A 27,375-nucleotide genomic window follows, 5' to 3' on the forward strand; every position below is an offset into this window, starting at 1 on the left:
AATAGTCATTTTGAAAAGTGCTGTTTATTGTTTAAATGATTGCTCATTGTCCTTGCTGCTAGTGGTTTACCTGCCATATATAAGAGTTCCAGCGGGACATCTGAGATCCGCGTCATGATGCTCAGACTCCAGCTCCACTGGTCCTGATAATGCTCATGTGAGTTCGGGATCAGCCAACTGCAGTGAAGCTTTCGGCATTGACCTCTAAAACGTCATACTATGATAAAAGGTCAGCCTTACTTAGATATATCATTGTGGTGTGTTGACGATCATTTGCTTTTGCTAATAAGACAAACATACTTCCAAATGTAAGGCGATCCTAATAGTTGACTGGTCCGTGCATTCACAGAAGCAGCCTTTATCCAGTCTGCCATCCCGGAAGCAGAGGAATTTGGGGGTTGGGTTAGTGAAACATAGCAGCTCCGCGTGCGGTAGAGAAAGACCGCACGGATACAAACACTCACACCGCGTAACAAAATACCGAAGACGTGACCTCAAACTACACGGATACAACCACCATAAACATCGCTCCGGAATGGATAAGCGGCAAAGACAGTAGTCTCGGGTGGGACAGAGGGTGAGAAAGCAAGACCGCATCGCCTGTGTTTTTGAGTGTGCATTTATTTATTAAGTCCACTGCTCGCACAGGTGTACACCGATGACCGAGAAAGAATCAAACGACCTCGTTTATTATGGATAAGGTTATGCTGTTTGTAGCCTACACGACCCCCTTATTTCCTAGGCTAGGCTATTCCTTTGGCGAACTATGCGGGTTGGTCGGGATGTGCACTGCATGTGATGGGGAGAAATTTGAGGACATAGGCCAGCCAGCTAGACTAAAATATGTATTCGTGATGGTAGGCTTAACTACAGATAAAATCCCTGCCCGGCCAAACCGATAGCAATGTCGGAGAGGCAGGAGAAGGACTGGGCCCGTGAAAAATAATGGTGCGGCAGCGAGAATCCCGCTGCTCCATCCTCTCCTGTCAAATGGATGTTGCCTGTCATTGGTACAATGTGTCAATAGTTGATGTAGCCTCGTCATCACGGACGGGACGCCACTCTTGAGGATACTCCTCCGTTACTATGTCGCGTAGGCTATTGATATCCTACAGCTAAAATGTCCATATGGCTATCTCATTGACTTCATATCTATCAGTTTATAGCTTAATAACATGATCAAATTATAGGCCCATGCTTTGTGAATGTGATTTGGAAAGGTGAGCTAACCCAACAATTTTCAGCTCCCATTCGAGTTGTCTCACCTAGGCTACTTCCATTCAAGCTCTACTTTACTAGGTCTAATGTAAACAGAATACTTATTGCTGTCTGTGTCTGTGTCTGATACATAGTCTATTGACTCTTTGCTCATGGAAGTGAGTCAGCCTGAGGGATTGCAACTCACTGAGAGTCCATGTGGTTATTTAAGTCTTTTAAGTGCCCCTCAGGCAGTGGTTTGGTGTCACGATCCAGATGAACAGGAGAGGCAGTTAATTATGGAAGCCTCCTCTATTCAAATGTCAGCAGCCTGACAAGTTTGTTAGCGTGGCCCGGAGGTGAACTTGGACACACTGATCTGAGGCACAGGAATCCTCTGCGTTTATAGTCATTGAGGCTGGCAGGACACAGTGGGATACTGTACTGATACACTCGCTCTGTAATCTCGTTGGGGAACGTTTGGTTGTCTCAGAAAATCCTTAGGACTGTTTTGTTTGATGTTTTTCTGAACAAAACAACTCCATACAGCAAGGCAGAAGGAGATGAATACTAAATTAGATGAATGGCTACAGAAAAAATTATGACCGAATGCAGACTTCACACTCACAGGAGAGTAACACGTTCTTTGGAAAGCTGTCTCCATTGTTGGAATGCTACAGTAGGACCAGTGTGAGGTGACCAAGGCTAAAGTAGAGGAGACAAGGCAATGTGTGAACACACACTGAGGTGATGACAGCATGGAAGAAGGAGAGAGCATTGTGCTATATCAGTCAGGCTCCCTGCTTAGTCATACGCTGAATATGGAATCATATCACACTCTGACCTCTTCTCGCCCTGCTGCTATCATACCGACCAGAATAACCTCAGGCTATGGATACACACAGAGAACTGGCTATAGCTGTTGTTTTACCACCAAATAACCTCTAACTTCCCTGTTTTGGTGGAGATCTCCACTGTCTATCAACCGGTTAGGGGTAGCTGTTGTCTGGGGCGATCAGAAGACTATGAAATGTAGCTTTAATCTGCTGAGGTGTGGATGGAAGGTCCAGGGGGGTATAGTTGACACTGAACACCTGGTATAGTGAGTTCAGCCTGGTTTACTACTGCTCATTTGCAAGTGAATTCAATGGATTGGCTTTGTTCTGTAAGCAGTTACCATGCAAATGTTTAGGTGAGCAGCTCAGCGCTATGGTCAGAGTGGTTTTAGGATGGTTGTAGTTCTGAAGAATAGTGTGGACATGCAGTGTTCTAAGAGAGAAACTTAATCATTGTAAAGTGTTACCCGGCCAAATGAGTACCTCACTCACTCTCCCTAGCCTGGTACCCGGTCTGTTTGTGCTGTCCTGCCAACTCCTATGATCATTGTCAGTCCAAAGACCATAGCAGTTGGCAAGACGGCACAAACATATCTGGGACCAGGCTATAGTACATACTCACTGGCCTTGCCCGGATTCCGGGGTAGAAGACTTCCTGTCCGAGTCCTGATAAGCCAGTAGGGTGAAGTTACCCCTAGATGCTGATCTTGTGTCAGTTTTGCATTTCCCCCACAAATTGTTAGAATTGGGAGAGGGGAAGCTGATCCTAGATCTTTACCGAGGGGAAACTTCACCCTGGAGCCCTGTTAACAGGAAGTCGTGCGGCATAGAGTTAATCAGAGGAGGTAAACATGGCTACCTCCCAAATGGCACTCTATTCTCTATGTAGCACAGTACTTTCTACCTCGGCACATAGGGCTCTGGACTAAAGTAGTGCACCATATAGGGGAGAGGGTGCCATTTGGGTCACAGGTCATGACTCAGGGTTCTCAGGAAGAGGAAAAGGAGGGAACATTCCACACATTCAGGAGTAGTGGGGCACTGGGAATGTGTTCGATGTCATAGACTGTAGTGATAGGGAACTAGGCTACATTATCATAGGGTCGCACAGAGGAACTTACATAGTATGGACCAACACTGATATGCCAGTAGCGCTAGTGGCCAATTCCAGTCATAGCAGAAAGGTTGACTGGAGTGAACAGCAAAATGATTTTGTTTACAGTCCTAGTGTAGTCTCTGTCATCAGCCGCTGTGAAAGCTATGAGTCTGGCATGAGACTAGTCATAGTGTAGTCTCTGTCATCAGCCGCTGTGAAAGCTATGAGTCTGGCATGAGACTAGTCATAGTGTAGTCTCTGTCATCAGCCGCTGTGAAAGCTATGAGTCTGGCATGAGACTAGTCATAGTGTAGTCTCTGTCATCAGCCGCTGTGAAAGCTATGAGTCTGGCATGAGACTAGTCATAGTGTAGTCTCTGTCATCAGCCGCTGTGAAAGCTATGAGTCTGGCATGAGACTAGTCATAGTGTAGTCTCTGTCATCAGCCGCTGTGAAAGCTGTGAGTCTGGCATGAGACTAGTCATAGTGTAGTCTCTGTCATCAGCTGCTGTGAAAGCTGTGAGTCTGGCACATGAGACTAGTCATAGTGTAGTCTCTCATCAGCTGCTGTGAAAGCTATGAGACTGGCACATGAGACTAGTCATAGTGTAGTCTCTCATCAGCTGCTGTGAAAGCTATGAGACTGGCACATGAGACTAGTCATAGTGTAGTCTCTCATCAGCTGCTGTGAAAGCTATGAGTCTGGCACATGAGACCAGTCATAGTGTAGTCTCTCATCAGCTGCTGTGAAAGCTATGAGTCTGGCATGTGAGAGCAGTCATAGTGCACAGTTGTGTGACATGTTGAGAATAGCCATAGATGCTGACATCTGTTAGCTCCTAATAACAGACTAGGATTTCACATAGAAGGATAGACCAGGTTTGTGTAGTGTGTGTGTGTTTATTCAAGGTGGGGGACACACTTGCACACACACCTACACTAACAGAGCCAAGTGTGTGAGTCAAGATGGTTGACGTGGCATAGGAAAACACTAACTGTGAGGTTTTGTTGCATGGCAGGGTTGACTTGTCGGGGTAAGAACACACTAATACTGTACAAACATCACAGTGTAACTTGAGTACAAATGTCTGTCACTGCCTTTAAATGAAAGCTCAACCTGTAAAAGAGTTAGCTTTGCCATGTATGACTATATACGTTGCCTTCAGAAACTATTCACAGCCCTCGATTTATGATGTTATAGCCTGAATTAAAAATGAATAAAATAAAACATTTCACACCCATCTACACACAATAATAATGACAATGTGAGAACATGTTTTTAGAAATGTTAGGACATTTTAAGAGCTTTGCACACCTGGATTGTACAATATTTGCACATTATTCTTTTAAAAATTCTTCAAGCTCTGTCAAATTGGTTTGTTGATCATTTCTAGTGAGCCATTTTCAATTCTTGCCATAGATTTTGAAGTAGATTTGAGTCAAAACTGTAACTAGGCCACATTGAAACATTCAATGTCGTCTTGGTAAGCAACTCCATTGTATATTTGACTTTGTGTTTTAGGATATTGTCCTGCTGTAAAGGTAATTTGTCTCCCAGTGTCTGTTGGAAAGCAGACTGAACCAGGTTTTCCTCTAGGATCTTGCCTGTGCTTAGCTCTATTTGTTTCTTTTCATACAAAAACATCTAGATTCTCTGGTCTGATGAAACCAAGATTGAACTCTTTGGCCTGAATGCCAAGCGTCACGTCTGGAGGAAACCTGGCACCATCCCTACAGTGAAGCATGGTGGTGGCAGCATCATGCTGTGGGGATGTTTTTCAGTGGCAGGGACTGGGAGACTAGTTTGGAACGAGGGAAATATGAATGGAGCAAAGTACACAGAAATCCTTGATGAAAACCTGCTCAGGACCTCCAACTGGGGCAAAGGTTCACCATCCAAAAGGACAACGACCTTAAGCGGTACAGCCAAAACCACGCATGGGAGAATCTCCCCAAATATAGGTGTGTCAAGCTTGTAGTGTCATACCCAAGAAGAATCGAGGCTGTAATCGCTGCCAAAGGTGCTTCAACGAAGTACTTAGTAAAGGTTCTGAAAACTTATGTAAATCAAATCAAATTGTATTTGTCACATACACATGTTTAGCAGATGTTATAGCGGGTGTAGCGAAATGCTTGTGTTTCTATCTCCAACAGTGCAGTAATATCTAACAATACGCACAACCTAAAAGTCAAATGAAGAATATATAAATGTGATATTTCAGTTTTTATTTTTAATAAATTAACTAACATTTATAAAAAACAGTTTTTGCTTTGTCATTATGGGGTATTGTGTATAGATGAGGGGAAAAGACAATTTAATACATTTTAGAATAAGGCTGTAACAAAACGGAGAAAAGGTCAAGGGGTCTGAATACTTTCCGAAGGCACTCTATATATGATTTGTTAATTTGAATAGGTAAATGTCATACTGTAAAACACTAGTGCCCCATGTCCTCCATTCTGACCTGATTCTGTCTCTCTCCATCCCTGTCCCCCTCTCTCACCTTTCCTCCTCCCCCCACCCCAGAGGATGGGCGCAGAGTCCTGGTGTCGGTGTAGATGTCTCTCGGTCGGCTCTTGCGACGCGCCTCCTCAAAGGCCTCGGACCTCCTGACCTTTAACCCAGGGTCGGCGGGTTCGCGGAACGGCTTGGACGGAGAGATCATCTTCTCCAAGAACAATGTGTGTGTGCACCCTGCCGAGCCCCTCCCGGGCCTGCCCGAACACCACCCAGGTACAGTATATAGCTGTCTAAGAGTCCCCTACATAAGGGTCCTATTCATTAGGGCACACCGTAACGAACGTCTTTGAAATGGAGAAAAGCATTTATCGGACAAGTTCAGGCAGTCCCTTCCTGTTTCAGTCCGTTTTCTTGCATTTGGTGCCTAGTACATACAACCCTGGGGTGTATTCAGTGAGCTGAACTATTCTGAACATCACAGAAATGTAATGAATAGCACTAACACGATTACCTATTCTACCTGACAATCATATTTGTTCTACACCATACATTTCTATCTGAATGTTCTGTAACATTACATCCTCCTGAACAGGCCCCAGCTATGACTATAGCGTTCACCTATTCCTCTGCTGTTCTTCTCTTCCCAGTGTGTCCTATAGTGTCTCTCTCTCTTTCCACCATGTACCGATGAACTCTCACCTGAGAGATATGAGACTGTATGGTTCATTGTCTCTCACCTCTGCATTTCCTTGTTTGTTCATGAGTCAGATCTCCTTATTTCTTTTCAGGTTACTTCCTCTTTGCCTCACTTGTTTTTTGTCATACCTAGTAATGTTTCCATGTACAGTATGCCACTACTTTGTCACCTCTTCCATCATGGTATGGTATGTTAGCTATGGACAGTATATTTGTGTATCAACTTATTAAGGTTATAGATGTCTAATATATTATAGTTCTCAGGCCAAAATATTTTTCCCATGAACCAGAAGTCAGATTGACTCCAGATTTGGTATATTTATCTATCTGACTTCTGGTTCATGGGAAGAAGGTTTGTCCTGAGGAGAACTGACTGGGTTCTGGGATCCTTTTCTCTTAGTGTGATCTTCTCAGGTGACTTCGGTTCTTGTGTTTTCTTGTGTGTCCTCTTTCTCAACCTGTCTCCAATCCTCTGATGATATGATTTCATCAGAGTGAGTGTGTGTTCTCGTGTGTGTTGTTGTCTGTGTTCCTGTGTGTTTGTGGCCATGTTTCTCCATCTCTCTCATGACTTCCTTCTCTCCTCAGGGTACCTGTGTGTGCACATGGAGAAGGATGAGAGCCTGGGAACCACTCTGATCCTAACCTGGGTTCCCAACTCCCGCATCCAGAGACAGGACGAGGAGGCCCTGCGTTACATCACCCCAGAGAGCTCACCTGTCCGCAGGAACGCTCGGCGCAGGCCCCGCAGGTAGAGTGGGGGGAAGGGAACGTAATGGACTTCTGTAGCTGGTGATATTGCAATAACGGGTGTTATCGGGAAAACGGCTTGTATCGCGGTAACAGGTTTTATTGTGATAACTGCTTGCATCGCGGTAACAGGTTTTATTGTGATAACTGCTTGCATCGCGGTAACAGGTTTTATTGTGATAACTGCTTGCATCGCGGTAACAGGTTTTATTGTGATAACTGCTTGTATCCTGACAACTGAGCCTGAACTTTTGTAATATACAGTGCCTTGCGAAAGTATTCGGCCCCCTTGAACTTTGCGACCCTTTGCCACATTTCAGGCTTCAAACATAAAGATATAAAACTGTATTTTTTTGTGAAGAATCAACAACAAGTGGGACACAATCATGAAGTGGAATGACATTTATTGGATATTTCAAACTCTTTTAACAAATCAAAAACGGAAAAATTGGGCGTGCAAAATTATTCAGCCCCTTTACTTTCAGTGCAGCAAACTCTTTCCAGAAGTTCAGTGAGGATCTCTGAATGATCCAATGTTGACCTAAATGACTAATGATGATAAATACAATCCACCTGTGTGTAATCAAGTCTCCGTATAAATGCACCTGCACTGTGATAGTCTCAGAGGTCCGTTAAAAGCGCAGAGAGCATCATGAAGAACAAGGAACACACCAGGCAGGTCCGAGATACTGTTGTGAAGAAGTTTAAAGCCGGATTTGGATACAAAAAGATTTCCCAAGCTTTAAACATCTCAAGGAGCACTGTGCAAGCGATAATATTGAAATGGAAGGAGTATCAGACCACTGCAAATCTACCAAGACCTGGCCGTCCCTCTAAACTTTCAGCTCATACAAGGAGAAGACTGATCAGAGATGCAGCCAAGAGGCCCATGATCACTCTGGATGAACTGCAGAGATCTACAGCTGAGGTGGGAGACTCTGTCCATAGGACAACAATCAGTCATATATTGCACAAATCTGGCCTTTATGGAAGAGTGGCAAGAAGAAAGCCATTTCTTAAAGATATCCATAAAAAGTGTCGTTTAAAGTTTGCCACAAGCCACCTGGGAGACACACCAAACATGTGGAAGAAGGTGCTCTGGTCAGATGAAACCAAAATTGAACTTTTTGGCAACAATGCAAAACGTTATGTTTGGCGTAAAAGCAACAGAGCTGAACACACCATCCCCACTGTCAAACATGGTGGTGGCAGCATCATGGTTTGGGCCTGCTTTTCTTCAGCAGGGACAGGGAAGATGGTTAAAATTGATGGGAAGATGGATGGAGCCAAATACAGGACCATTCTGGAAGAAAACCTGATGGAGTCTGCAAAAGACCTGAGACTGGGACGGAGATTTGTCTTCCAACAAGACAATGATCCAAAACATAAAGCAAAATCTACAATGGAATGGTTCAAAAATAAACATATCCAGGTGTTAGAATGGCCAAGTCAAAGTCCAGATCTGAATCCAATCGAGAATCTGTGGAAAGAACTGAAAACTGCTGTTCACAAATGCTCTCCATCCAACCTCACTGCGCTCGAGCTGTTTTGCAAGGAGGAATGGGAAAAAAATGTCAGTCTCTCGATGTGCAAAACTGATAGAGACATACCCCAAGCGACTTACAGCTGTAATCGCAGCAAAAGGTGGCGCTACAAAGTATTAACTTAAGGGGGCTGAATAATTTTGCACGCCCAATTTTTCAGTTTTTGATTTGTTAAAAAAGTTTGAAATATCCAATAAATGTCATTCCACTTCATGATTGTGTCCCACTTGTTGTTGATTCTTCACAAAAAAATACAGTTTTATATCTATATGTTTGAAGTCTGAAATGTGGCAAAAGGTCGCAAAGTTCAAGGGGGCCGAATACTTTCGCAAGGCACTGTAGGTGAACACTGTTTCAGGATGGTGCTTCATTTCCATCTGGTCGAATTTCATCCTCTGAAAAAACATTTTACGGTAACACTAATGTTAACCCTACCTGCAGGCCCCATTCCCGACACCCTCCCGCCCAGGAGGAAGATGAGGACCGGGAGGAGGAGGAGAGGATTGGGAACGGAACTGGGATTGGAGGGGGCCTGGGTCTGGAGGCCAGCATAGAGCCCCCTCCTCCCCAGCAACAGCAGTCCCAGTCTGGGACGGATGAGGGGGATGAGCTGTCGGCTGACGAGGTGAGCAGGGACAGCACCATGGGCTCGGACTCAGACACCACCTTCTCCTCACCTTTCTGTCTGTCGCCCGTCAGCGAGTCCCTCTTTGAGAGCAGCGGCTCTGTGTTCCTGGACAACGAGAGCAGGTGAGCTGGGAGGGGATGTGCTTGTGTGTGTGGATAATACAGACCTTGGTTCATATTGTAATTTAAATCCTTTCAAATACTTTATCAGGGCTTTGAGTTTACATGTTATCATTAAACCAATAGAAAAAATCAGGCTAATGCAAATAAAAGTATTTCAAAGATTTCAGTATTTGAATGCAGGTCTGTTGTCTGCACGTATTTGTTTGTGGCTTGTGTTAGACATGGATATGAATGGGGTGTTTTGGTGAGTTATTATCAGTTGGATTTTGTGTGAATTATCTATGCGAGTTAGCTATTGATATGCAGGGCACAAATGGAGCTGTAGTTTCCATGGTATTTATAATTTATGTATGTATTGAATCCAGTCTCTGTAAGTTCAGACGCTGAATATTGGTGTCTTATCTCGCAGTGGAGACATATTGAAATAGTTTAAGCATATAAGCACATGACAGAAATGCTTTTCCAATTATTTGGGTAGAGAAGCATCCAACTTGTTAAATACATATTTGAAACTGACTGCCTAAATACCAACAAGAACCTGCAACCATTTGCATAAATATCCTATGGATATTTTAGGTAACTGGCGATTTGATCGTTTCCCCACCACTTTATAAAAGAGTTTTAAAAAGAGAGCGAGAGAGAGCAGTGGTCGTCCGTGTTTAACGGCTATAACCTTGAATCATGTTGAACCTACACTCCAGATGCCAGTTTCTCACCTCGCAAGACAGAATTTCTCACCAGATCAAGGTAGTTGTAATAGGCCAAATCTACCACATGGTGGAGCCACCGAGAAGGGGATAAGTGTACTCTTACTGTCATTGGGGGAGGTTCACACTTCACACAGCATTTTTTTAAATTAAACCTTTATTTAACTAGGCAAGTCTGTAAATTAGAATTTGTTAACTATTACTGCCTCCCAAGGCTGGATGTGTCACTGTAGGAGAGAACGGGCTGTTAAAGCAGACAATTACAAGGTTACAAGGTTCTTATTGGCAACATGGGCCAAAACACACACATTGTCCTTCGCTAAATCGATTCAATTAAAGCCGCTTAGTTAGCAGTTAGGAGTTAGCAGTTAGGAGTTAGCAGTTAGCACACACATTCATTATGTGGTCCATGCAGGAATTCTACCAACACTCTGCTCCAACCAACTAAACCATCTGGACTAAACCACTATCATGTTGCTGTACTGACCTTATGGCCATTCTCCTTTATACATCCCTCAGAGGTCGTTTCCACACAGAGGTATTTGGCCAGAAACACAGCCCAGGATGAGGGAGTTTGAAGTGTGTGTTTGTCCATTTAACACTGTAAGTGCAGTTAGTGTGTGACTTGGCAGCTTTCTCTTGCACTGCCTCTAACCTTTTCTTCCTCTCTTGCTCTCTCTCTTTTTCTTTCTCTCTTTCACTCGTTCTCTCGCTCTCTCTCTCTCTTTATCCTTCGCTAATGTTTCTCTTTAACTCAATCTCCATTTTTTTTCTCCCTGTACTTCCTCTCCCCTCTTCACCCCCTCTCCCTCCCTGGGTCTGTGTGAAACTCTCTTTGATTCCTCCCTGCTCCTGGGGTTGTTGTACTGGGCTGTGTGTCAACTGGGTGGATTAGAGGAATGGAGAGTGGTCTGGTCGGGGCCTACAGGCAGCAGCCAACCCCTCTGGAACAGCACAGCTCTCAGCTTTAATTGACACTGTTAAGGGGCCTGGGACTGGAAACATGTCACTAGGAATCATGCAGAGAGAAATAATCTGTGTGCAAGAAAGTGAGTGGGAAGAGGGAGTGTAAGAAAGTGAGAGTACATTATGTTGTTGTGTGGGAGAGACTGTGTATTGTAGCTTTGTGTGTGTGCATGCATGCATACGTGTTCCCAATGCTATTATTGTTTCACACTTTTGAAACTCATCTATATGGTTAAGCTATTATTGGCTCCAGTACAGCATCTATATGGCTCCAGTACAGCATCTATATGGCTCCAGTACAGCATCTATATGGCTCCAGTACAGCATCTATATGGCTCCAGTACAGCATCTATAGTTGAAGTCAGAAGTTTACAAACACTTAGGTTGAAGCCATTAAAACTCGTTTTTCAACCACTCCACAAATTTCTTGTTAATAAACTATAGTTTTGGCAAGTCGGTTAGGACAACTACTTTGTGCCTGACACAAGTCATTTTTCCAACAATTATTTACAGACAGATTATTTCACTTACAATTCCAGTGGGTCAGAAGTTTACATGCACTAAATTGACTGTGCCTTCAAACAGCTTGGAAATTTCCAAAAAATGTAATGGCTTTAGAAGCTTCTGATATGCTAATTGGCATAATTTGAGTCAATTAGAGGTGTACCTGTGGATTTATTTCAAGGCCTACCTTCAAACTCAGTGCCTCTTTGCTTGACATCATGGGAAAATCAAAAGAAATCAGCCAAGACCTCAGGAAAAAAATGGTAGAGCTCCACAAGTCTGGTTCATCCTTGGGAGCAATTTCCAAACGCCTGAAGGTACCGCGTTCACCTGTACAAACAATAGTACGCAAGTATAAACACCTTGGGACCACGCAGCCATCATACCGCTCAGGAAGGAGACGTGTTCTGTCTCCTTGAGATGAACGTACTTTGGTCCCAAAAGTGCAAATCAATCCCAGAACAACAGCAAAGGACCTTGTGAAGATGCTGGAGGAAACCGGTACAAAAGTATCTATATCCACAGTAAAACGAGTCCTATATCGACATAACCTGAAAGGCCGCTCAGCAAGGAAGAAGCCACTGCTCCAAAGCCAGACTACGGTTTGCAACTGAACATGGTGACAAAGATTGTACTTTTTGGAGAAATGTCCTCTTGTCTGATGAAACAAAAAAAGAACACCACCATCCCAACCGTGAAGCATGGGGGTGGCAGCATCATGTTGTGGGGGTGCATTGCTGCAGGAGGGACTGATGCACTTCACAAAATAGATGGCATCATGAGAAGGAAAATGATGTGGATATATTGAAGCAACATCTCAAGACATCAGTCAGGAAGCAAGCATACTTCCAAAGTTGTGGAAAAATGTCTTAAGGGCAACAAAGTCAAGGTATTGGAGTGGCCATCACAAAGCCCTGACCTCAATGCTATAGAAAATTTGTGGGCAGAACCTGACTCAGTTACAACAGCGCTGTCAGGAGGAATGGGCCAAAATTCACCCAACTTATTGTGGGAAGCTTGTGGAAGGCTACCTGAAACATTTGACCCAAGTTCAACAATTTTAAAGGCAATGCTACCAAATACTAATTGAATGTGTGTAAACTTCTGACCCACCGGGAATGTGATGAAAGAAATAAAAGCTGAAATAAACAAGATCCTATCTGACCTAAGACAGGGAATTTTTACGGGGATTAAATGTCAGGAATTGTGAAAAACGTAGTTTAAATGTATTAGGCTAAGGTGTATGTAAACTTCCGTCTTCAACTATATATGGCTCCAGTACAGTATTCTAAACCACTGAATGTAGTGCGTCTGTAGGACAAAATTGCTATTTTTTTTCTTTAAAACTTTTAAATTCTTAATGTATCTCAAAAGTATTTTGCTGCCCTGTACAATTGTTAGAATCCTAAACATAGGTAATTAAATCATAGTGAATTTCCATGCAAATGTACAATAATATATTTATATAACAACATAAAACCTATTTTTAGCTCTCCTCCTTTCCTTGCCCTCCCCAGAGTTTTGATTAGATGTTGTGTTTATATTTTTGTTTAGTATAAAAACATGTCATGTGTTGGTCCCCTGTTTCATGAGCTGAAATATAAGATCTCAGAAATTTTCAATATGAACAAAAGCTTATTTCTCTCAAATTTTGTGCACAAATTTGCTTACATCCCTGTTAGTGAGCATTTCTCCTTTGTCAAGATAATCCATCCACCTGACAGGTGTGGCATATCAAGATGCTGATTAAATAGCATGATCATTACACAGGTGCACCTTATGCTGGGGAAATGTTTTCTTCACAAAACACATGTGAAGAACACATGTTTTGAGGGAGCATGCAATTGGCATGCTGACTGCAGGAATGTCCACCAGAGCTGTTGCTAGATAATTTAATGTTTATTTCTCTACCATAAGCCGCCTCCAACATTGTTTTAGAGAATTTGGCAGAGCCCAACCGGCTTCACAATCACAGACAACATGTAACCACGCCAGCCCAGGATCTCCACATCTGGCTTCTTCACCTGCGGGATCGTCTGAGACCAGCCACGCAGACAGCTGATGAAACTGGATTTGCACAACCGAAGAACTTCTGTACAACTGTCAGAAACCGTCTCAGGGAAGCTCATCTGCGTGCTGGTCGTTCTCACCAGGGGCTTGACCTGACTGCTGTTCACCAACTTCAGGGGGCAAATTCTCACCTTCGATGGCCACTGGTACGCTGGAGAAGTGTGCTCTTCATGGATTAATGCCAGTTTCAACTCTAACGGTCAGATGGCGTTGTGTGGGCGAGTGGTTTGCTGATGTCAATGTTGTGAAACCGAGTGTCTCGTGGTGAGGTTATGGTATGGGCAGACATAAGCTATGAACAAACACAATTACATTTTATCGATGGCAAGTTTGAATGCACAGAGATACCATGACGAGATCCTGAGGCCCATTGTCGTGCCATTCATCTGCCGCCATCACCTCATGTTTCAGCATGATAATGCACTGCCCCATGTCGCAAGGATCTATACACAATTCCTGGAAGCTGGAACCTGGACAACATTCCACAGGCCACATTCAACAGCCTGATCAACTCTATGTATGAAGATGTGTCGCGCTGCATGAAGCAAATGGTGGTCCCACCAGATACTGACTGGTATACTGATCCACGCCCCTACATTTTCTTTAAGGTATCTGTGACCAACTGATGCATTTCTGTAGTCCCAGTAATGTGAAATCCATTGATTAGGGCCTAATGAATTTGTTTCAATTGACTGATTTCCTCTTATGAACTGTAATTCAGTAAAATTGTTGAAATTGTTGCATATTTGTGTATTTCATTAGCTGTTGAAAAAGCAGCAGCCACACAACATAGAACATGACAACATGCAGAACACTAATAGATAAGAACACAAATGTAAAGCTACATTTAAAACATCTAAAGAAAACTGTTAGTGTGTGTCTCTTCACAGTCCGCGTTGTTCCTTGAGGTGTTTCATATTTCTTGCCTGAGTTACCATGTACTCATTTTCCCAGTCTCTGTTCTTACTTGGGGACTGGGTTTTTGAGCTGTGATAACTGGCTGAAAAGACAACGTGGTACTTTCAACACATCAATATTTCTTACAACGATCGACAGTGATTCAGTCAATCTCTCGTCCACTCTGAGCCAGGAGTGGCTGATATGCATGTTATTGACATTGGCCCTCCATGTACATTTGAGGGCCAGACGTGCTGCTCTGTTCTGTGCCAGCTGCAGCTTTTCTAGGTATTTGTTTTGCTGCACCTGACTGGACAACTGTTTGGTTGCATGTGATGTAAAAACAAATCAGGGCATCTCTTTATCACAGACGGACCTCTCCATCTTTACAACAATGCAATCAATACAGTTTACAATCTAATAGAACACCAAGAAGTGTAGTCTCTTCTACTTGCTCAACAGCCACATCATTCATTGAGTTTAGGGACCATGGGGGTTGAGCCCCAGGCTCTGGTTCTCAGGGTGACGCCAGAGCTCTGTCCCTAGGGTAGAGCATCACGTAGGTGGGGAGCTTGTAGCTGTAGCTCCCCTGACGAGGGACATGCCATTAGAACAGCTTTTCCATCAAAACATGCTGTTGACATATACTGAGTGTACTAAACATTAAGAACACCTTCCTAATATTGAGTTGCACCCCCTCCCCCACTACTTTTTGCCCTCAGAACAGCCTCAATTTGTCAGGGTATGGACTCTACAAGGTGTCAAGCGTTCCACAGGGATGCTGGCCCATGTTGACTCCAATGCTTCCCACAGTCGACAAATTGGCTGGATGTCATTTGGGTGGTGGACCATTCTAGATACCCACCGGAAACTGTTGTGCATGAAAAACCCAGCACCGCTGCAGTTCTTGGCACTAAAATATTTTGTCTTGTGCATTCACCCTCTGAATGCCACACATACACAATCCACGTCTCAAAATCCTTCTTTAACCTGTTTCTTTCCATTCATCTACACTGATTGTAGTGGATTTCACAAGTGACATCAATAAGGGATCATAACTTTCACCTGGATTCAGTCTGTCATGGAAAGAGCAGGTGTTAATGTTTTGTCCACTCAGTGCATAGTCTGTGTCTAACACTGTATACATAGGCTACAGTGTAGTCGCTATAGAGAACAGCATCAGCTACTAGTGTGAATATTTAGCATTAGCTCATTGAGATCCACTGAGGTAGATGGCATTTAAAACGTCTCCGTAAGCTTACAGTAACATAACAGTGGGTGCTATCTTCACTTCATTGATTAAGTAGACGACATTTAAAACAGGTCCATGTTCAACACCTTCTGTTGATGCTGATTAGTTAACTGGAAAGCCCATAGAGACAGATAGCTTAGCAATATCTCTGACAGTTACAGTAGTTAGCATGTAGCGCAGTTTAAATATTCCTTTATTGAAGCAATGTTTTAATCAATCAAATGTTGTCAGATTTTATTCAAGCAGACCATTAAGTGTGAGACTTTTGGTTTCTGTATGTTCTCTCAGCACCTCAATGTAATACAATAGGCCTATGACGCAGACCTGGGTTCAAATACTTTTAAAAATCATTTAAAATTCTTCTGCCGGGCTTGATTGAGATTTCCTGTTGCAATGGAACCGATAGACAAGTCCAAAATCTGCAACGCCCGTTCACCGGGCACTCCAGACAGATTTCAAATAGTTTTTGAACCCAGGTCTGCTATGACTAGGTTTATATTGAGGCAGAGAGAATCTCCCCACTCCTCTGTGCTGTAGTGTCCCAGGACTAGGACCTTGTTCATGATTTGATACATGATCCAGAGGGCAGTGAATCTGACCAATGAGGTGAGACCTTGCTGTCTCGATGGATCTCACATTATTTTCCCATATACAGGTATGTGACAACCCGAGACATGATCAATTCACTACCATTGATTTAGTTTGAAACTGACCAGCTCTGGCTCCTCTCATGGGACCAATAGGCTGTTTGTATTTATTATGGACTTAGAGAAATACTGTTCCATCGGCATACAAGGAAACAGCATTTAAATGTGAATGTTTTCCATATGATTGACTTGTGTTTACTGGCCCTATTTGCAATTAATACGTCACTGTGCTTCTCAGGTCTGGCTCTCCGAGACTTGTCATGGGGTGTGTTTTGGTTGTTAATTGTTTGATTTACCCCCTTACCCAGGTGTGTGTGTGTGTGTGTGTGTGTGTTTTAACGCAGTAGAGGAACCCCCAGCTCGGGTTACAGTGCCGGGGAAACAAACAGTGGCCGTGGGGGAATGACTGGGGAAATTGGAAGGCAGACGCTGTGACGTGTGTGTGTGTGTGTGTGTGTGTGTACAGTTTCTGTTGTGTGCACTGTGTGTGTGTGTGTGATGTGCGTGGTTCCCCCCCTGCACAGTAACCGCCATGCATTCTTCTCTGTCCCATGGTCTAAGCCAGAACAATCCCAGGACATAAAGCAAGGAACCACAACAGGGCAGTAAAATAGACTCCTGATATTCAACACTAGTCACAAACAGTACATGTTTGTACAAACAGTACCCTGTTTGCCATATCTATGCTTATGTGTTGTTAGAATTACATCTGTGTGCAATGCAATGATTCTCCAAAATCATGGTCCCATCAGTTTCCCTTAGACGCTGATCTAAGGTCTGTTTTGCATTGAGCCAGTAATAGTTGTAAGTTTATCTGATCCTATAACCAACTCAACTTCTCCCCCCCCCCTCATTTTCTCAGGGAGCTGTGCGACGAGTCCATGACCCATTCGGCTAGCTCCGCCTCCAGCCTGGACAGCCACGCTCCCTCTGAGAACAACAGCCAATCGCAGGGCATGCGGTGGGAGGAACAGCAGAAGGTGCTGGCGTTGGAGCAGCTGGGGGGAGTGTTCCGGGTCGACCTGGGTCACATGAGGTCGCTCCGCCTCTTCTTCAGGTCAGCCAGGGGTCATGTGGGGTCATGTTGTCTGGATACTTTAAGACCTCAGGAACTTTACTCTCATAACAACTCACCTGCATACAGTTGTGTTTGGCCTGTGAGGGTAAAGGGGAGGATTATCATTGTCCAACGATTACAAAAATGAAAAGTCACTTCAGAAACTGGCCTATATGTATGTAAAAAATGACTGTATTTGACAATTCAGGAAATGTTTCTGAAATTCTTCTCCAACTGAGAGTTTGCTGTATATGTTATAAGCCATGTTTTAGCAGTGCAGTAACATTGTATGTGTGTCTCTTTCAGCCAGTGTTTCTGTATGTTTGAATGGTATGTTGTGATTCCAGTGATGAGGCGTGTAATAGTGGTCAGCTGGTGATCGCCAGCAGGGAGAGCCAGTATAAGGTCCTCCACTTCCACCACGCAGGTCTGGACAAGCTGGCTGAGGTCTTCCAACAGTGGAAGTGCTGCAGAGAGACGCAGCTCAAAGACCAGGTGAGGCATGTTAGCATTGGGGCTAGATATCATGTTCCTACAGTGTTAGCATTGTGGCTAGATACCATGTTATTTCAGTTTTAGCATAATGGCTAGTTCCTTGATATCTCTCGCTCTCTGCCCCACACCCATCTGTCTCGCTCCCTCTCTGCCCCCCACCTATTGATCTCTCTTTCTCTTCCCTCGCTCTTCCAGGTAGTGGATGAGAAGTCATGTATGCAGTTCTCCATCCGGAGGCCCACCCTGCCGTCCGCTGAGACCCACCCGGAGGAACGTCTGTACCGCCGCCTGGACGTCACCACCTGGCTCCGACACCTCAACCACAACGGACAGGTGGAGGAGGAGTACAAGCTACGCAAGGTGAGTGTGTAGCTGGGATAAGACCTTGGAAGACTGACAAACTTGCTTACATTTGTATACGATCACGTGTCTCTATTATGCATGGGAATATTTGAACAGATTTCTTAACTAAAAATGACATGGAGCTGATTTCCTGATGTTTTTAGTCTTATGTCAAAAACGTTTTCTTTTTTTTTGAAAATTCTCCCAATAAATGGGGGGCCAAATAAAACCACCACAGCACTAATTCGGCCAATGGGCCACCAGTTGGGGAACCCTGGTGTAGTTACTGTAAATAACATTGTTGAATTCTAGACTTCTACTACCCAGGCTGATCATGTCCTCTCTGTCCCCCCCCCTCAGGCCATCTTCTTTGGGGGCATTGACCCATCCATCCGTGGGGAGGTGTGGCCCTTCTTACTGCACTACTACAGCTGTGACTCCTCCTCCCAGGAGAGAGAGGCCTGGAGACTGCAGAAACGCTCTGAGTACCACCACATCCAGCAGAGGAGGTAGGTGGCTGGGGGGTTTACTATAAGTAATAGCTCTCCATCCAGGGGAGCTGCACTGCTGCTGACCGTGTGTGTGTGTGTGTGGTGGTGGGGGGGGGTTCTATTGTGTTGTTTTCGATGAAAGAAGGACATTCATAACAATGGTACATACAGTATGTGGTTAATTTATACAAAGGAATAAGGTGGCACCAAGCCATATCCTGCTAACTGTTACTCACACACACACACACCTTGTGGTTTCACTTTGCAAATGGAGCAATCAATAGACACAATTACAGAACGTTGTTATGGGAGTGCTGGGTGTAAATTAACAGGCCTCCTGGGTAAAAACATGTAATCGCTGATCAAATCATATTCTCATATTCTACCCATATTCTACTCTCATATTCTATCAATATGCTCGAAATGCACACACCACGCACGCACACACCACGCATGCACACACACCGCACGCACGCACGCACACACCACACACACACTAAAAGAGAGTAAAGGGTTCAACCAGTCATTTATTTGAACCTCCCAGCGTTACTTGTCTGTCTGTCCCTAATCCTTTTTCTTTTTCAATACATTTACATTTACATTTGAGTCATTTAGCAGACGCTTGTCCAGAGCCACTTTCAGGAGCAGTTCGAGTTAAGTGCCTTGATCCAGGGCACATTGGCAGATGTTTCACCTAGTCGGCTTGGATATTCAAACCAGCGACCATTTGGTTAATGGCCGTTTGCTCTTAACCGCTAGGCTACCTAAGCTTCCACACAGTGTGCATGTTTGCACAGGTGTGATACACGAGTGGACAGAATTGATATGATAATTGCTCTTAACCGCTAGGCTACCTAAGCTTCCACACAGTGTGCATGTTTGCACAGGTGTGATACACGAGTGGACAGAATTGATATGATAATTGCTCTTAACCGCTAGGCTACCTAAGCTTCCACACAGTGTGCATGTTTGCGCAGGTGTGATACACGAGTAGACAGAATTGATATGATAATTGTCTGGTCTTCAGCGGAATGGCGTATTAACCTTTAGATTACATCAGAAGATGTCATCCAAACCAGCCAATTAGACGCTCTCTTCCTCCTGTGATGTGATGAGGCTGATGGAAAAACACTTGACTGAGCCTCCGGGGGCCATTGGCTCATCATTAAGACCCTGGAACTACAGTCTCGGCCTTCTAAAGGTGGTGGCACCGGTAACACTCTACTTAGAGCCTGCAGATATGATGCATTATGATGCAGGTATAATAACTGATTAGACTTGTCATGAACATGTATGACACCCTTATAATCATCTGTTTGTGATCCTGACTAACGACCAGCCCCTGTTAATTAAATCAATTAGTTCTATATGGAAATAAAACATTACATTATTTATATAAGTCACATTTTGAAGAATCAATTATTGCTTGTTTGATTTGATGTTGTGCTGTAGCCAGTACTGTTGAAGATGTTAAACATGGATGATCCTGCTGGAGAGGAGAGAGATAGTATATACCTGTTCTGAACAAACACTGGAGGAGGAGAGGGTTGTGGAGAGTTGATTCAGTTTGCTCATCTATTTTCTACAAGGTCTGGTGTCTCTGTGGTCTTACATGTTAATGTTGAGTTACACGATTAGGGGATTCTGGTAGCAGGACCAGGTACAGCTGCTGACAGTTCTCCAGAAAGGGAAGAAGAGAGGGAGAGAGTGAGGCATGGAGGTAGAGAGGGGACAAGGGACTGGGCGAGAGGGATCAAGGGACTGGGAGAGAGAAGGGAGTGAGGGAGGAGACGCCGAGGGAGAGGCAGACAAACACAGACCCAGAAAGTAAACAGTTGCGTGAAGTTGCATCAGGCCTAGTGTTATTGTTCCTGGCGGGGCTCAATGGAAAACAAATAGTGTTAATGAAATCCCCTCTGCTCTGCTCGTTAGGGTAGGGGTCAGGTCCTCAGTGTTCAGGTTCTCAGCCAGAGAGTGATGGGAGGGGGTTAGGGTTAGATCATAGGTTGTTCAAGTGGTTTACATTGCCCCAACATCCTCACCCTACCCTTTTCTTGACATCCTATCAAGGGTTAAATTAAAAGTACATTTTTGAAGTTGAGTAACTGCCCTTAAGTTTGGTTGACATTAGTGCGTAGCCCCAGTATTTAACCCAGTAAAAACCCCTGTCTGTCCCTGCCATCCCCAGGTTGTCTATGAGTCCTGAGGAGCACAGTGACTTCTGGAGGAAGGTTCAGTTCACCGTGGATAAGGACGTGGTGAGAACAGACCGCAGCAACCACTTCTTCAGGGGAGAGAACAACCCCAATGTGGAGATCATGAGGTCAGGACAGATGGCTCTGTCTGGGTATTTCCCTCTCTTCTCTCTTCTCTTACACTTTCTCTCCCCTACCACTTGTCTTTCCTCTCATCTCTATCCATATCCTTCCCTCTGTCACTCTTTATTCTACATTTCACTCTCTCCTCTCTTACCACTCTTTTCTCCTCCCTTTCTTCCTCGCCTTTTCCATTTCTCATCTTTCCTATCCCATAGTCCAGTGCACAGGAGGTAATATTGTACATGAATATCATATTCTGAACCCTGGGGGAAGCTAGCTAATGACTTTCATGCTTTATTGACTCCCAGTAAGTTGTTAGAGCGCTAGTTCTGATGCATACTTACAGCTAATAGCTTCCTAAATGAAGGAGCTAAAGGCTTTCAAAACCAGGCTGTTAAGTGACTCATGGCTGGTTCTCGGTATTGGTAAAAGTAACTGGGTCAAGTAGAGTAGGGGTGGGGGAGGTTAGAACTCTCATGTATTATTATGGACCAATATTGTCTCACCACTTTTCATATTTGTCTTATTCATTCGCTTACTCTGTTTTAATGCCATAGTGTTGTTTAGCTTTAAGTTCCTCTGTGTCCATATCACTAAGGACTGATCATGGTCCACACACTCCAACACAGTCGTGAAGGCACAACAACACCTCTTCCCCCTCAGGAGGCTGAAAAGATTTGGCAGGGACCCTCGGATCGTTATAAAGTTCAACAGCTGCACCATTGAGAGCATCTTGACTGGCTGCATCACCGCTTTGTTTGGCAACAGCTTGGCATCCGACCGCAAGGCTCTACAGAGGGTAGTGTGTACGGCCCAGTACATCACTGGGGCCGAGCTTCCTGCCATTAAGGACCTCTATACCAGGCGGTGTCAAAGGAAGGCCCTAAAAATGATCAGACTCCAGCCACCCTAGTCATAGACTGTTCTCTCTGATACCGCACGGCAAGCGGTACCGATGCACCAAGTCTGGAACCAACAGGACCCTGAACAGCTTCTACCCCCAAGCCATTAGACTGCTAAATAGTTAGTCCGGGTGGCTATTGGTTAACTATTTAACTATCTGCAGTGACCTGTTTTACACTAACGTTTTTGACTCATCACGTACGCTGCTGTGACTGTTTATTATCTATCCTGTTACCTAGTCACTTTATAGGGCCCTACCTATATGTACATATCTACCTCAATGACCTCGTACCCCTGTACATGGACTCTGTACTGGTACCTCGTGTATATAGCCAAGCTATCATTACTCATTGTGTATTTATCTCTCTGAATAGTTAGGATGAGAAGTAAGCATTTCACTGTTGGTCTACCTACACCTGTTTACAAAGCATGTGAAAAATACCATTTGATTTGGTCTAAATTGATTGTTTTAACGACAGTGTCTAAACATCTATACGACCTGTTGGTTAGGGTGATGGGTTAGTATGACTTTGTATGTATAACTTTATGTATGACTTAGTATGAGGTAATATGTGTAACTTAGTATGAGGCGACTATGATCTCTTGATATTGTCTGTGGTGGTGTTCCTCCCTTCCTCCAGGTGTGTGCTGCTGAACTACGCGGTGTTCAACCCAGAGATGGGCTACTGCCAGGGCATGTCTGACCTGGTGGCCCCCCTGCTGACCGAGGTGCAGGATGAGAGTGACACGTTCTGGTGCTTCGTAGGCCTGATGGAGAACACCATCTTCATCAGCTCTCCCCGCGACGAGGACATGGAGAGACAACTAGTAAGGGGACAGAGAAAGTGTCTTTCTCTCTTTTTATTACACACACTTTTCTCTCTCGCTATCTGTGATTCTCGTGTTTTATTTTGTGTGTGTGTGGTGTTACATTCATATCCACATTAGTGCCCTAACCATCTCTTTCTTCCGCGTTCCAGATGTACCTGAGGGAGCTGTTGCGTCTGATGCTGCCCCGGTTCCACCAGCACCTGACCCAGCTGGGGGAGGACGGCCTACAGCTGCTGTTCTGTCACCGCTGGCTCCTACTCTGCTTCAAACGGGAGTTCCCCGACACAGAGGCCCTGCGTATGTGGGAGGCCTGCTGGGCACACTACCAGGTACCCAAGTTTACATCAGCATACGCACAGCAACATCATGTTGTATATGGCATTGGTGTACACCGAGCAACATCATCATGTTGTACATGGCATTGGTGTACACAGAGCAACATTATCATGTTGTACGTGGAATTGGTATACATAGAACAATACAAACACACAACATTAGCATACATACACCAATATCAAACAATGTGTATTAGCAACTGTGTGTAACAATGTTAGGAGTTTATAGCCTGCCATAGGTATAACCATCATTCATACAACACACTAGTTATGGAGATTAGAGTTGGATGTAGACACAACCAGACACACAAACTGTACTGTAGGCAGGCTCTCCACAGTCCAGTATAAATGTACTTTGTCAATAACTCGCTATCGCTCCCTCAGACGGACTACTTCCATCTGTTTGCGTGTGTGGCCATCATCGTGCTGTACGGTGATGACGTGACGGAGCAACAGTTAGCCACCGACCAGATGTTGCTCCACTTCAGTAACCTCTCCATGCACATGAACGGGGAGCTGGTGCTGCGCAAGGTAACGCTAGCAGTTAGCCTTAGCATGACGATGCGTTACTCCATCCAAGGCTGGGCCACTTTTCCTCATGCTATGCTAGGCTATACTAGCATGTTATGCAACGCTAGCATTTTACCCTCTAGTTAGCATACTATGGTGGCTGTTTAATTCTTAACTCATCCCCTCAGTGTACACTCATCGCCTGCGCCGAAGGGATTTAAAAGGAATGGCGTTTGTAATACAACAAAGCATAATAGTCCTTGTTGCTCTCCAGCCCTCAAGGAGTCTTGAAATACTTGCTGTGATCCTGCCATGTTGAGGATTTCTGAGTCATGGCCGGTAGTGTGTCTCTGTCTTCTCCTCATGTTTATGGATGCCATGTTGAGGATTTCTGAGTCATGGCCGGTAGTGTGTCTCTGTCTTCTCCTCATGTTTATGGATGCCATGTTGAGGATTTCTGAGTCATGGCCGGTAGTGTGTCTCTGTCTTCTTCTCATGTTTATGGATGCCATGTTGAGGATTTCTGAGTCATGGCCGGTAGTGTGTCTCTGTCTTCTCATGTTTATGGATGCCATGTTAGTAGTGCTGCTGCAGCAGCAACAGCACATTTTAGCATGCAGGTGTTAGGACTGTTATAGAACCCCTATCAGGTTTGATGTGTCTGAACAGCTCAGCCCTATTTAGTTTAAATTAGATCACGTTAATTGATTTTGGCTGTGTTAGATCATGTTCTTCCACGTCTGAAGGAGCTATTGATTTAGTCAAATGTTATTCAAATCTCCATGATACTAAGTGTGATACTGTTAGCTGTTTTGTAAGTCTTGAGGTATAGCTTCTTCGCTGCCTTCTGTTTCCTCTTTTCTATGTGTTTTCCTCGTGTTTAACCTTTCTCTCATTCACTGCCACTCCTCTCCTCCAGTCCCTTGTTCTCTCACGTGCTCTCTTTCTCTCCATTCCTTGACTCTCTCTTACGTTCTCTCTCTTCCTTTCTCTCTCCCACCCTTCCTACTACCAGGCCCGTAGTCTGCTCTACCAGTTCCGTCTGTTACCCAGAATCCCGTGCAGCCTCCATGACCTGTGTAAGCTGTGCGGTCCAGGGATGTGGGACAGTCGCTACATCCCGGCCGTGGAGTGTTCTGGGGAGCACCCCGACTCCCAGAGCTGCCCCTATGGAGGCACAGCCACCCCCCAGCCCTCAGCCTCCCCGTCACCCTCACCCAACCCCACCCCACTCCCCGAGGGCAAGAGAGGCTCCAAGACCAGAGACATCTTCATGTTTCGGAAGCAGTCCTGAGTTTAAATAGGGGGGAGGGAGACAATGGTGCTAACTATAACTGTTGAGTAGATCAGAAGCTGCAGTACCACTTTTCTGCCACTAGGATTCCCAACATACTGTATGTGCTTCTCTCTGATACTTCTCTTCACGCTCTCCCCCTTTTCACAATCCCCATCTTATTAAAAGGATTTTCCACCTGATCCTTTTGTCCGGTGTGACATGGAACACTGCCTTATAAGAATGTATATTTATTTGGAACATTCAGTACCACAGACACTTGGCACTACGTTTCCCATGAAGAAGCTGCTGCTCTGCTATTGGAGGAGATTGGACAATCATCACTCTGTTGGACTGTAACCTTTCAGGGTCCACACTGTGGTCTAAGGTTGCTGGACTGGATTCAATGTGACTCCAATGGTCAAATACTGACTTGAAGGGGAATTGTCGAGATTTGAACTCCATTGAAAGGTTTTCATATGCTCACAATGGAATGTTTGTGTGAATAATGGAATGATATATTATCTCAGCATATTGCAATCAGGCTCAAGCCTATTAACACGACACACATATAAACCTCCATCAACCAAGAGAGGCAAGCTGTCATTTCAACTGTCACTAAGTTAAATATTGTTACTTTTCAAATCATATTTTTTTTCTGTTCCCTTCAAAGAGGGAGTGTGTGTATTTGTGGGTTTGCGATTACAATATTTAGCAATATAGTACGATTATATCCTTGCATGAGCAACCCTTTAAGTATAAAGGGCACAACCTGTTTAGCGAATAACACAAAGCGCAAAACAGAGGTGTGTGTGTATATAGGAAACTGTTTCCACAACAAGTTTTCTACAAACATCCTTATCAGACTCCTGTTCAGAAACCTGCTCATTTATTCTTACATTATCAGATGACACTGCCCGTCAGGCTGAAGGAAGGTGGGATTTCATTTATCTTTGATAAGAGGGGATATGAATAAATATGGCATCTATCAAAGCAATAGGGATTAATAAATAAAAAGTTAGACTAGATGTAGAGCTTAAATATGTGATGATGGTTGTGGATATCCCACCACTACCAGTCAGTGTACAGTTTGGTCAGCTAGCTACATATCGAATATGAGATCATGTTTAAGTTTACTTTAAGTTTGTTTTTGTTAAATGTCAGATAGGGCGGTTGTGTAAAAGCTCAGTGTTTTTGTTTTTCCATATCTAGAAACACATTGACCTCCACCTTGACCTCCAAGTGAATGAACACCACCATCGTTGTCACTGCACTAAACAATATTAGAATTCATTACATTTGTACAGCACAGCTTCCATCAAATACAATGAAATCTCAAGGTTCTTCACCTGCACCAACCAAGTGAATTTGTCCATATGAATGTATCCACTTTGTTACTTTCTATTCTCTTGACTTTATTTCACGTGTGTGTGTGTAAACAGCAGTGACCTCCCAACATCTGGTAATGAGTTGGGGAGCAGCCACCAATAGGCCTCCACTGACTGATCTCCTCAATTACACAACACATCATCACAGAGCGGGTGAAAGAAAACCAACCAAAGAGGAATGGCAGCTCTGTACCCAACCTGCTCCAAATACTATTTGAAATCATTTAAAATGGTTTATTTGTGGTTGAGCGAGCTTGCCTGGCTGAGTAATGGGCCAATAGATTAGTCCCAAAAGGCAGGCAGATGACACCAAAAGCTTAAAGTATTTAAAGATTTTAATTATTTAATTCAAATGTATTTCTCAGAGAACTATCAAGGCCTATCAAGTGAAGTGTTGAGATCTGCATGTTTCCTGTAATCTGTGAGTTGTCACGGTGGCGAGGGTTCTGGGGGTGGGTGTTAGAGTGCCACTCCTGGGGGAAAAACATCTTCAAATTGCCACTAAAAGGTAACATTAGGATCTTCAAGCTGCTTCCCCTCTCTCTCCTGCTCAACATGCAGTCTCTGCAAATGACATGCATTACTGGCCCCTGCGTCCATTAGTCATCTGTGGCTGCTGCTCGCTGAAAAAGCCTGGAGATTTAGAAGATTGTACCAACCACTTTATAAAGGGCTAACCGATGGATGGTAACGTGGTTTGGAAAATAATTGGGTGGCAAGGCAGCGGGGCTTTGTGTGTGTGTGTGTGTGTTTATTTACTTGCTTATCTCGATTCTTCATCTCTTTCCATGGACTGTTTATCTCACGTTGAAACTGTTTCTGAACGTGAGTCACTGTAACATGTCTTTGGGTTTAGTTATATTTCAAAATGTTTGTGACCGAGTTATCACTGAATGTGGAGTTCTATAAGGTTCTATAATAATACACAGGCCACTGATGAGGGCCTACTGTAGTCCTATGCTGTAGTGTAGTCAACACATACAAGACTGGCTTTCACATGCTGCAGGGCCGTGGTGAAGGCAGAAACATTGGTGATTTCAAATAAATGGTGTAAATGGAA

General features: G+C 44.2%; 1 protein-coding gene across 2 annotated transcripts; it reads left to right on the top strand.

Annotated features, from left to right (window-relative positions):
* The first annotated feature begins 159 nt into the window (after positions 1-159).
* On the top strand, positions 160-27,375 carry LOC110539036 (TBC1 domain family member 16). 2 transcript variants are annotated; one of them, XR_016485403.1, is made up of 13 exons: positions 160-577; positions 5,656-5,862; positions 6,874-7,036; positions 9,021-9,329; positions 17,235-17,429; positions 17,777-17,924; positions 18,120-18,284; positions 18,627-20,016; positions 20,946-21,080; positions 22,620-22,806; positions 22,959-23,138; positions 23,529-23,675; positions 24,670-27,375. XR_016485403.1 is itself a non-coding variant. In XM_090194019.1 (13 exons), the coding sequence occupies exons 2-13, from the start codon at positions 5,688-5,690 to the stop codon at positions 24,946-24,948; spliced, it is 2,232 nt and encodes a 743-aa protein (XP_090050145.1). In that variant the 5' UTR covers positions 160-577; positions 5,656-5,687; the 3' UTR covers positions 24,949-27,375. The 2 variants fall into 2 exon arrangements, 1 of the variants encoding a protein (XP_090050145.1); XM_090194019.1 differs by having other exon boundaries at positions 18,627-18,775.

Source organism: Oncorhynchus mykiss, chromosome 12 (genome assembly GCF_057628025.1).
Source record: "Oncorhynchus mykiss isolate SJ-2025 chromosome 12, ASM5762802v1, whole genome shotgun sequence".
NCBI classification, from domain to species: domain Eukaryota; kingdom Metazoa; phylum Chordata; class Actinopteri; order Salmoniformes; family Salmonidae; genus Oncorhynchus; species Oncorhynchus mykiss.